General features: G+C 37.0%; 2 protein-coding genes across 4 annotated transcripts; both read left to right on the forward strand.

The window, feature by feature from the left end:
- Positions 1 to 691: 691 nt before the first annotated feature.
- LOC107761316 (peroxidase 72-like) lies at positions 692 to 3,025 on the forward strand. The gene is made up of 4 exons (XM_016579542.2): positions 692 to 1,116; positions 1,641 to 1,832; positions 1,923 to 2,088; positions 2,397 to 3,025. The coding sequence occupies exons 1-4, from the start codon at positions 892 to 894 to the stop codon at positions 2,804 to 2,806; spliced, it is 993 nt and encodes a 330-aa protein (XP_016435028.2). The 5' UTR covers positions 692 to 891; the 3' UTR covers positions 2,807 to 3,025.
- A 918-nt stretch (positions 3,026 to 3,943) lies between these two features.
- On the forward strand, positions 3,944 to 7,007 carry LOC107761323 (uncharacterized). 3 transcript variants are annotated; one of them, XM_016579553.2, is made up of 2 exons: positions 3,944 to 4,858; positions 6,506 to 7,007. In XM_016579553.2, the coding sequence occupies exon 1, from the start codon at positions 4,243 to 4,245 to the stop codon at positions 4,855 to 4,857; it is 615 nt and encodes a 204-aa protein (XP_016435039.1). In that variant the 5' UTR covers positions 3,944 to 4,242; the 3' UTR covers position 4,858; positions 6,506 to 7,007. The 3 variants fall into 3 exon arrangements, with proteins under 3 accessions (XP_016435039.1, XP_016435045.1, XP_016435052.1); XM_016579559.2 differs by having other exon boundaries at positions 6,567 to 7,007; XM_016579566.2 differs by having other exon boundaries at positions 6,591 to 7,007.
- Positions 7,008 to 11,883: the final 4,876 nt, after the last annotated feature.

An 11,883-nucleotide genomic window follows, 5' to 3' on the forward strand; every position in this document is an offset into this window, starting at 1 on the left:
TCCACAGCTTAAACTCGTGATCTCCTGGTCACATAAACCTTATTTTACTTACTTGTATAGAGCTGTTGTTTTATGTATAAAGAACAAGAAAGGCTTGTGTAATAGGACATGGAGTAAATAATGTTAGATGTCCTCTATTGTCAACAAAGCAGTTGCGGCTTATATCAACTCTTTTGTTACCTTTTTTTAATATTTCATGGCTTGACTCTTGGGCAATCAAGGCGTGTGGGGCTGACCAGATCAAGTCATTCTCTCATGCTTAATTTTTATCACGTTCACCAAAGATTTTACCATTTAGCACGATAACTACAATTAATTAAGTCTGATTTTGGTTAGGGGAAGACTATAGGCCGAGCTATGCATATTATTGTCTAATCGATTAACAAATAGATGAACTTTGACAATTGTCTCCCAAGAATTATTTGTTTAAGAAGCCTAGATTCTTTTCATTCCAATTTCCTTTTGATTTGTTCTTTAGAAGTGGACTTTATCAACTTCACCAAGGTACGAAAATAACTAAGTCAACAAGTAATAAGATAAAGAGTCGTAATCAACCTCCTGTCTTGCATAATAAATGAGTTAATGTTGAAAAAAAATTACGTAGCTGGTGATTGTCTTTTGTCTATCATGAGCCAGATCAATCATCATTTACTTGTAGAACAAAAGTTTTCTTCGCTTTGGCAAATTAAAATTATGAAGAATTGTGGTAATCCTAACTAAAAAGCTACCAACTCCATTTATTTGATTATCCTTTATAACGCTTTCTTTCACTGAAAACACTATATATACTAGTGATTCCATCTCAATTCCATCACAGCAAATTAACTAGCCTTCTTCAATATTCAAATTAAGCCTTTTCTACACCAAGTGTGCTTAGAACTTAATTTCAAGATGGCTTGGTCCGTGAGCTTCTTCATTTTCATATCTCTACTTGTTTTTGCACCAATTTGTTTCTCTTTTAAGAGTAACAATGATTACCTATACCCACAATATTATTACCGATCATGCCCAAAAGCACAAGAAATTGTCAAGTCTATTGTTGCCAAGGCTGTTGCTAAAGAAGCCCGAATGGCTGCTTCGTTGCTGAGGCTTCATTTCCACGACTGTTTTGTCAAGGTAAAACATATTTACTGTGACATTCTTTATGTTACTAGATATGGCAATGCTGAACTTCTCATATGCATGTGAATCCTTTGATGACAACATTTGAATCCTTTGGTTGAGTCTGTTGTCTAAATCTTGTTAAATGTACATGTACATAAATGTTGTGCCATGACAACTCTACATGGCAGAAATTTACATGTTGGAATAACTCTGAATAGCATACTAGCATGCAAGAATACACTTGCTAAAAGTTACTGTACTAATTTTGCACTGAGAGTATATACAAAATAAAGCCTTCTTTCTTTTGGCTTTTTCGGCTTTGAACTTCTTAATTAAAGTCAAACCTCTCTATACTGTTTAGAGACCATATACTAGTATAACATAACATGAAAATTGGTTCCAAAGAAATTTGGCCATTATGGTGAAGTGTTGTTACAGAGAAGTTGGACGGTATAGTTTATCAGGAAGCTCTGTGTGTGTATGCTAATAGAGATGTAAAAACTTATGCTAAGCGATTGTTTCACAATGTCATGTAGGGATGTGATGCATCTTTGCTTCTGGATAGCAGCAGAGGTATTGTAACAGAAAAAGGATCAAACCCCAACAGGAATTCAGCTCGCGGATTTGAAGTCCTTGATGAGATTAAATCTGCACTGGAGAAAGAATGTCCTCAAACTGTTTCTTGTGCTGATATATTGGCACTTGCTGCAAGAGATTCTACTGTATTAGTAAGTAGAGCCAATATAGAGTTGATCAGAGTACCTCTTTAGCAAAATTTTTTAAAAGAAACATGAACTTTACTTTTTTTGTTTGTACAGGCTGGTGGACCAAACTGGGAGGTTCCATTGGGAAGAAGAGACTCCAGAAGTGCCAGTTTAAGTGGCTCCAATAACAACATTCCTGCTCCAAACAACACATTTAGTACCATTCTCTCAAAGTTCAAGAGACAAGGACTTGATCTTGTTGACCTTGTAGCTTTATCTGGTAAAAGTTACTCTCTTTTTTTGTGCTTGCTAATTTTTTTTTATCCAGACTAGTAATCACATCTGAGAAGGGGAGTGCCTTGGTACGACCGGTAAAGTTGTTGCCATGTGACCAGGAGGTCACGAGGTTCGAGCCGTGGAAACAGCCTCTTGCAGAAATGCAGGGTAAGGCTGTGTCCGGTAGACCCTTATAGTCCGACATTTCCTTAGAACCCGCGCATAGCGGGAGCTTAGTGCACCGGACTGCCATTTTACAAGAAATTACACGTGAAACCATATAGTAGTTAATACCAATAATTTGTTATGCAGGGAGCCACACAATTGGAAACTCGAGATGTACCAGCTTCAGACAAAGGCTCTACAACCAGTCAGGAAACAGTCAACCAGACTCAACTCTGGATCAATCATATGCTGCCCAATTGCGCAATAGGTGCCCAAAATCTGGAGGTGATCAGAACCTATTTTTCTTGGACTTTGTCTCTCCCACAAAATTCGATAACAGCTACTTCAAGAACTTGTTGGCTTCAAAGGGCCTCCTGAACTCAGACCAAGTTCTTGCTACCAAGAGTCAAGCATCATTAGCTTTGGTGAAACAATATGCAGAGAACAATAGGCTTTTCTTCGAGCACTTTGCCAAGTCTATGGTTAAGATGGGGAACATCTCACCTTTGACAGGTTCCAGGGGAGAGATCAGGAAGAATTGCAGGAAGATGAACTGATCTTAAGAGAGTACATTACCTTCATTGCAGCAGCAGATATCAATAATTGTGCCTCTATCATTGAACTTTTATGTATTTTTCTATTTGTGTTCTTCTTCCAACATTTTTTTTGGTTTTTTCGTCCTTGAGGATTTCACTGCTTGTGTGCGCCCTCACGGACCCCCTTTTGTTCGAGTATTTTGAGTTGCTTTATTAAAAGTGTGCTAAAATTGTGTGTAACATCTCTTATTTTCTAGCACCATCATACTTATAACATTGGACCAAGTGAATCAAACCAACTGAAGCTACAGACATATTCATATTAAATCAGTTGGAAAAACATCACTTGGTACAGGGCTGAGGATAAAAGGAAACAATAATAAGGAAGAACAGCCGTAACATAAACGCCTTCAATTACCAGCTAACTCTTGATTACTAGAAAACTTTGCATAAAGTATAAACTACTCAAACAACGAGAAAGAACCTGCATAGACTAAGAGCCCGTTTGGAAATAAAATTTGATGGAAGTTTTTTCCAAAAATATTTCACTTTGTTTTTTGGAAATCAGCGTTTGTTCATAACATTTTCAATTTTCACTTGAACATGCATTTTGGAAATTTTTCGAAAAGTTTAAAAAAATTCAAAAAGTTATTTTTCAAAATTTTCACTCAAATCACTCACAAAACTTCAAAAACAACCCAAATTGAAATTTATGTCCAAACACAACTCTAAATTTCAAATATCATTTTCAATTGAAATTTTTTTTCGCCATTTTTTCGAATTTTACAATTCTTATGTCCAAACGCCTACTAAGAAACTAGCTCATTAATTTGAGTAAGCGTGATGAGAGGGGACTGCCATCTTTGGATATCTTGCTTTTGTGTTTGATATTGCAAAATCAACCCATCTTTTAATAATCCGCCCAAATTTAAAATTGTTATAATTATGACTCGTTTATTAACTTGACCCAATAGGTTGAATACGAAATGATTCATTAAACTATTGGATCAAAATAGTGTAATATTTCAATATTGTTAAGCAGCATTGGAAATAAACAACTATGAAAAAGAAAAACATAAAAAGTTTGATAATCTATCTACAAAATTTCAAGAACATCTGAAAATTGTCCTTTATGGTATTATTTATTGGGTGTTAAGTTCCATGTCTTTCTTATTTCTAAGCAGCATTGAAAATAGACAATCACACAAAAGAAAAACAACAGAAATTTTATAATCTGGAAACTCTCAAACTTTTAAGGCATAAATAACATTTCCATAACTTAAGGGGGCCAAGTTAATACTCTGTATGCTAAGTAGGCCTAAAACCTCCCCTCCCGAACCTTCATACTTCCCTTAAACCCATATTTGGGTCGCCGCCGTAATCACCGTCTCCGGCACCTTTACAAAGTCCAAACAATTCTCTAAATAGCTCTTATGCAATATTAAGGCTCTGTAATCATGAGGTGCTTCAATCGATTTCTCTCTCATTCTCTATCTCGCCGTTCCAGAACCATTTCCACATTTCATCAAACACCTAATGTGCATTCTCTCTATAGACGACTCCCTCAGTCCAAGATTCAAAATATCTCCAAAACCCATTTCTATAGTTCAAATTTCACAACGTCAGCTCAGGAATCAAAGCCGGCCCCACCAGAGAGAGTATCAGCGATAGTCGATGAGATTTCGGGTCTAACGTTGCTGGAAGTATCAGATTTAGGTGAGGTTTTGAGGAAGAAAATGGGTATTGAAGAGATGCCTGTAATGGCAATGATGATGCCCGGAATGGGATTTAGTGCTGGAGGGATGAAAGGAAAGGGCGGGGCAGCTGCGGGGAAAGCAGAGGAGAAGGCGGAGAAGACTGTGTTTGAATTGAAACTTGAAGGGGGATTTGATGCCGGGGCAAAAATCAAGATTATTAAGGAAGTAAGGTCTTTTACTGATCTGGGACTCAAAGAGGCTAAGGATTTGGTGGAAAAGGCTCCGACTGTGTTGAAGAAAGGCGTTACAAAAGAGGAGGCTGAGAAAATCATGGAGAAGATGAAAGGGGTTGGAGCTAAAGTCACTATGGAGTGAGGTAATTGTTCATGTCATTCTAAATTAAAAAGCTGCTAATGAATTTGAATCAGTGGAATGCAATTCTTAATAATAGAGAACGAGCCAAGCTGGATAGATGCACAATATTTCTCAATGTTTTGTGTTGCTGTGATATAGAGACTATGAAATCAAAGATTTTCGGTTATCCTACAATTATAGGAACGCATGATAATTGTTTTGCAGAACGTATGATATTGTTGTATTTCCTGCTTTCATATGCTACATAATTCTGTTTTCTCACTATTTGGTCAGTTGATGCAATTTTTTTATTTTTTTATTTTTTTTTGTATTAACAATTTTGAAGCATGTCTATTCAATATCTTAATATCGGCCCATGAGCAAAATATACTGAGCGGGTGAGCGCACTGAGTGGATTCCCTGTACTTTTAGCAATCTTTAGAATCTAATGAATTAGTTTAAAAATCTGGTAAAAACCTGTGTGGAAGCATAAGTTGGTTTGTACTAATGCTGAATCTTTGTTTACGATATGATTCCTCGCTTTAGGTACAAATTTATTGTTATCAGGGGGGGAGAAAGTTGAGTTTACTAGAGTTGTAATCTTCTTTTCTTTTTAATACGTTATGCATGAAGTGTGGATCGTCCTTGGCATGATATGCTGCCTGATGGAGGACAGTTGGATTTTCTGTAGTCTCTCTCAAAGTCTAAAAGGCTGATTACAAAGCTTGGGTGGATTGAAGCTCTTTTTAAATAAAAGTGCAGTCTGGTGCACTAAACTCCTGCAATGCATCTGGGGAAAGACAGGAGCACATTGGGGTTATTTTAAGCTTCCTTTAACTTGCATTTCTACAAGTGTGTTATTTCCGGAGCTTGTACCCTTGACCTCTTTTTCACATGGCAACAACTCTTATCATTGCGCCAGTGCTCCCCTTTGGTCTAAAGCTCTATTGCATGTTCCTCAAGCTTATCTTGAAGGCAATGCAAAGTCTTTCATTACCTAGGGATTCTCTAATTAGTTTTAGGGGGAAATAGTTGAATGGGACTGGCAGAACAAAAGTGAATGGGGGAAATATTCTCAGAGTTCCAAGTGGAAGAATTTAAGTGGGTAATCACTTCACTGTGCATCTTCCGTTGTTTGATATTTTGGAACCAAAGGAAATTCTACTTCCCATTCCATTAGTTTTACTCAGTGTGTAGCTGATCTTTACTATTGGATCATCAATATCTATCTAATTTGATTTGGTCAAAGATGGTCATATTTATCTTTTCTTTTGAAGAACACACTGTTGAAGGTTTTCGTAACAATTACATCATATAATTAGTCATGTAGATATCTACTTGTTGTGAATAACTTCTATTAACCTGCATGCATTAGATTCTTACTACTAAGATATAGTCTCTTGGAGGTTTAACCTTCATCTATCAAACTGTTTGAGATGGGATTTGTGTAACCTTCTTCCCTATATGTGGAGATGAGATAACACAGATTTTTTCTTTTTTTGCTTTTGTTCTGGGACATAGGAAGGGGTGCCCTTTCTTTGTTGCATTTGTAGATGACTTTTGATATATTGCAACCTGATTCATTGGCCGGTGACTTTTTCTTGTAAAGATGAAATGACTTGGAAGCACTAACGGCTAGTGCTTACATTTTCTTTACGTGCTTATACAGATTCCTTGATTGTATCTTTGCGACAAGGTTTGGGAGCTTACAAGTCATGATTTTGTAACAGAATCTACATTTGGTGATGCATCAGGTTGGGAGGTTCATGGTTACTAAGCAAGCGCTAACCAGCTCAGAGGCTATCTTTTCTATTTCGAATAAAGGAGACCTTGAGGTTCCTAGGACCTTCTAGAGCTATTTGGTTGAACTGACATCTTAAGATTGATGCACAATGTTATATAGATTTGACAGGTTATGAGCTTAAAAAGCTATCGTATATTTTGTGACCATGGGTTAGTTTTCCATCCAGTAAGACCAATTTGTACTTTTTCTTTAAATTATTTAGGCTCCACTTGGTTTGAGATTATCATGACAAGGTTCACACAGTGACAGAAAGCTTCTATTCACCTTTCAAGTCAAAGAATTTAGGAGTGATGATGTTTTCTTGGTTGGACCCTTTGCGATTATGCATGAGGAAATTTTGAGTATGTCATATTTTTGTTTATGATGACTATCTGTTTAACTCAAGTAGATAGCGCATAAGCGTATAATTGATTGCGGATGAATTTGTAGTTTCTTGCGTCCAGCTATCCCCTTCCCTTTTTCCTTCTTGAGCCGAGGGTCTTCCGGAAACCGTCTCTCTGTCTTTTTAAAGGCAGGGGTAAGGTCTGCGTATACTCTACCCTCCCCAGAGCTCATTTGTGGGACTACACTGGGTTTTTTGTTGTTGTTGTTGCGTCTCGCTATCATGTTGTGGTTGAGCTTCTCTAGCTGCCAGCACCGTTCTTACATTTCTTTTCATGGTATTCCAACTCAGTGTATCAACAATCCGCAGCTCCCACATTATATCGAAGCAATTAATGTTGAGGTTTTTTTGTTTTTAAGATGAAATAGTCTTAAAATGAGGGTGAATGGGAAATGGAGGGAAAATGAAATTTTTGAGTAAAATTTTAAGTTTTCCCCTCTTGACAATGAGACATTGTCCCATATTGGAAGAGAAAAAGATTTTTGGTGGGTATATATATAATTGCTTTTCTTGTAGCTCTTAAAGAGTTAAGAAGAAAGCAAGCATCGCGCCGTCGTCGTCGTCGTCGTAGCTCGGCTCGGCTTCGGATTCGGATTTGGTCAAATGATTGATTGATTAATTTTTTGGACCAAATTTATTTGTTAATAGTAAATATTAACGTAAGATTATCCGCATTTGTAACGGATATTTTCCAATCCGTGTATTGACCACAAGGCAGCCGCCTAATGATCTTCCCACCATGAATGTGCTTGCTCCACAAACAAGCTAATGCTTGCTCCACCATGGAGGGTGGACGATTGTTCTTCTTCAACACTGGCTGCTATATATATGTGCAGCGGCTGTTGAAGAAAGAAACACACAACACACAAGACACAAAACTAAAATCGCTCAACAGATTTGGCTATACATTGCACTCCTTTCTCTCAGCATTTCCATACGATTTTTTGAATTTCTACTCCTTCGTTCTGCATTGTTTTAACTTCAAACAAAGCAACTGTAAGTGTGATTTGCTACCGAACTTTGTGTTCGCTGAAACACTGGGGTTTGAAGTACCGCTACACCAGTGTGTAATTCGTTCTATCCTGGGAGGAAATAATCCATTACCTTAGGTACTAGGAGGGGATTAAATTCCTTAAGGAAACACTGTGAATTCAGTGGGCTCGAATTAATTACTGTTTCATTACGATAACTTATATTTTGCAGAATTATTATTTACAAATACAGCAATATTGGCGGGACTAACAATCTTAAGGAATTTAACATTTATTTCTGTATTTGTGTTATTCTTATTATTCTGCAAACTAAAACTTTTGTGGTTTTGTGTACTCCCGTTTTGGAGAGTAAAGCCTTCGTGGTGTTTTGTTGGAGATTAAAATCTACGTGAATTTTACTCCAGTTTGAAAACATTTATTAAACGTTTGTTTGTGTCATTCTTTTACAGAAAAAAAAAATGACGACTGAAAGCGAAAACCAAGCTGTTCCGACGGTGACTGCCAACGCATCGACAAGCCGAACACCGACGTTGGCACCGGCAGAAAAACCCGAAAAATTTTTCGGGATTGATTTCAAGCGCTGGCAGCAGAAGATGTTCTTCTACTTAACTACGTTATGTCTACAGAAGTTCATCAAGGAAGATGTTCCTGATCTGCCAGATAAAACTCCAGAGAATGAACGCTTTATCGTGATTGAAGCGTGGAAGCATTCTGATTTTTTATGCAAGAATTATATTCTTAGCGGACTGGATGATAATCTGTATAATGTATACAGTCGCGTGGAGACGTAAAAAGAATTGTGGAATGCGTTTGAAAAGAAATATAAAACTGAAGATGCTGGGATGAAGAAATTCGTTGCCGCAAAATTTTTGGACTACAAAATGGTAGATAGCAAGTCTGTTATTACCCAAGTCCAGGAATTGCAAGTGATTATTCATGATCTACTTGCTGAAGGTCTTGTCATCAATGAAGCATTCCAAGTAGCAGCAATGATTGAGAAGTTGCCTCCGTTGTGGAAGGACTTCAAAAATTATTTGAAACACAAACGAAAGGAAATGTCCCTTGAAGATCTCATTGTTCGGTTGAGAATCGAAGAGGACAATAAAGCTGCTGAAAGGAGAGGCCGTGGAAATTCAACAATAATGGGAGAAAATATTGTTGAAGATAACAAAAAGAGGAAGAAGGCTTCTGGTCCGAAATACAACCCAAGCAAGAAGCGGTTCAGTGAAAACTGCTACAACTGTGGGAAAATCGAACACAAATCTACGGAGTGTCGTGCTCCAAAGAAAGACAAGAAAAGGGGTCAAGCAAACATGGTAGTAAATCATGATGATGTTGATAACTTGTGTGCCATGCTTTCTGAATGTAACTTGGTGGGAAATCCTAAACTGTGGTGGTTTGATTCAGGAGCCACTCGCCATGTTTGTGCAGTTAGAGAAGCTTTTGCTACTTATGCTCCTGCTGGACCCGGAGAGACAGTTTATATGGGAAATGCTTCAACAGCAAAAGTTGAAGGATATGGGAAGATATTTCTGAAAATGACTTCTGGCAAGATCATGACTTTGAACAATGTCCTTCATGTTCCCGAAATGAGAAAGAATTTAGTCTCTACTGGACTTCTTGTTAAGCACGGTTTTAAGTGCGTTTTTGTGTCCAACAAGGTTGTCATAAGTAAGAATGAAATATTTGTAGGAAAAGGTTACCTCACCGAGGGCCTTTTCAATCTAAATGTAATGGTTGTGGAAAATAATAATAATATTTCAGCTTCTTCTTACTTACTTGAGTCAAATGATTTATGGCATATACGTTTGGGTCATGTCAATTATAAAACCTTGCGGAAAATGATTAACTTGGAAGTACTGCCTAAGTTTGAATGCGAAAAATCAAAATGTCAAACATGTGTGAAATCTAAGTATGTTAAACATCCTTATAAGTCAGTTGAAAGGAATTCAAATCCTTTAGACTTAATTCACACAGATATTTGTGACATGAAGTCAATACCATCTCGCGGTGGAAAGAAGTATTTCATAACTTTTATTGACGATGGTACTCGATATTGCTATGTTTACTTACTGAATAGTAAAGATGAAGCAATAGACGCATTCAGGCAATACAAAAATGAAGTTGAAACGCAACTTAATAAGAAAGTAAAAATGATAAGAAGTGATAGGGGTGGTGAATATGAATCTCCTTTTGAAGAAATATGTTTAGAATATGGAATTATTCATCAAACAACAGCCCCTTACACGCCCCAATCTAATGGAATTGCGAAAAGAAAGAATCGCACATTAAAGGAGATGATGAATGCGTTGTTGATAAGTTCTGGTTTGCCACAGAACTTGTGGGGGGAAGCCATTCTTACGGCTAATCGAATATTAAATCGAGTGCCCCATAGTAAAACACAATCCATTCCATACGAAAAATGGAAAGGAAGGAAGCCCAACTTGAATTATTTTAAAGTGTGGGGGTGTTTGGCAAAAGTGCAAGTTCCTAAACCCAAAAGGGTAAAGATAGGACCGAAAATCGTTGATTGTGTTTTCATAGGATATGCGACAAATAGTAAAGCATATCGATTTCTGGTTCATAAATCAGAAAATCCCGACATTCATAATAATACGGTTATAGAATCAGATAATGCTGAGTTCTTTGAAAATATATATCTGTATAAAAAGGAATGTGAGTCGTTTGGTGAAGGATCTAAACGACCTCGGGAAGAAACAAAAGAAAGTACATGTAATCAGGAGGATCCAAGACGTAGTAAACGTCAAAGAACTTCTACTTCATTTGGACCAGATTTTGTGACTTTCTTATTGAAAAATGAGCCTCAAACATTTAAAGAAGTTATGACTTCTTCGGAATTATTGTTTTGGAAAGAGGCAGTCAATAGTGAAATAGAATCCATATTAAACAACCATACATGGAAATTGGTTGATCTTCCTCCTGGAAATAAACCTTTGGGTTCTAAATGGATTTTTAAGAGAAAAATCAAAGATGATGGCACTATTGATAAATTCAAGGCAAGACTCGTAGTCAAAGGGTATAGACAACGAGAAGGTCTAGACTACTTTGATACATACTCTCTAGTTACAAGAATTACGTCCATACGGATGTTAGTAGCATTAGCTGCAGTGTATGATCTTGAAATTCATCAAATGGATGTTAAGACGGCCTTCTTAAATGGAGAGTTGGAGGAAGAAATTTACATAGAACAACCTGAAGGGTTTGTGGTTCCAGGTAAAGAAAATAAGGTATGTAGACTTGTTAAGTCTCTTTACGGACTAAAACAAGCACCCAAACAATGACATGCGAAATTTGACCAAACAATGTTGTCAAATGGTTTTAAGATAAATGAATGTGATAAATGTGTATACATTAAAAATGTTCCAAATCACATAGTCATTGTTTGCCTATATGTGGATGATATGCTGATAATGAGTAATGACATTGCCAAGATAAATGCTACTAAGCGTATGCTCAATAGCAAGTTTGATATGAAAGACTTGGGAGTTGCTGATTTAATTCTGGGAATTAAGATCCATAAGACTCCTCAAGGTCTGGCATTGTCACAATCTCATTATATTAAGACAGTACTTGAAAAATTCAAGCACTTGGGCTTTAAAGTTGCAAAGACTCCAATTGACGTGAATCTTGCATTAGCAAAGAATAAAGGCCAAAGCATATCACAATTGGATTATGCTCGTGTGTTGGGATGCTTAATGTATATCATGAATTGTACGCGACCAGATATAGCTTGTGCTATAAGTAAACTGAGTCGATATACGAGCAATCCAGGCCAATCTCATTGGATGGCAATGAAATGAGTTTTGGGATATTTAGAACATACCCAGAACTTTGAATTGCACTACAGT

This window comes from Nicotiana tabacum, chromosome 17, assembly GCF_000715075.1.
Source record: "Nicotiana tabacum cultivar K326 chromosome 17, ASM71507v2, whole genome shotgun sequence".
NCBI classification, from domain to species: Eukaryota; Viridiplantae; Streptophyta; class Magnoliopsida; order Solanales; family Solanaceae; genus Nicotiana; species Nicotiana tabacum.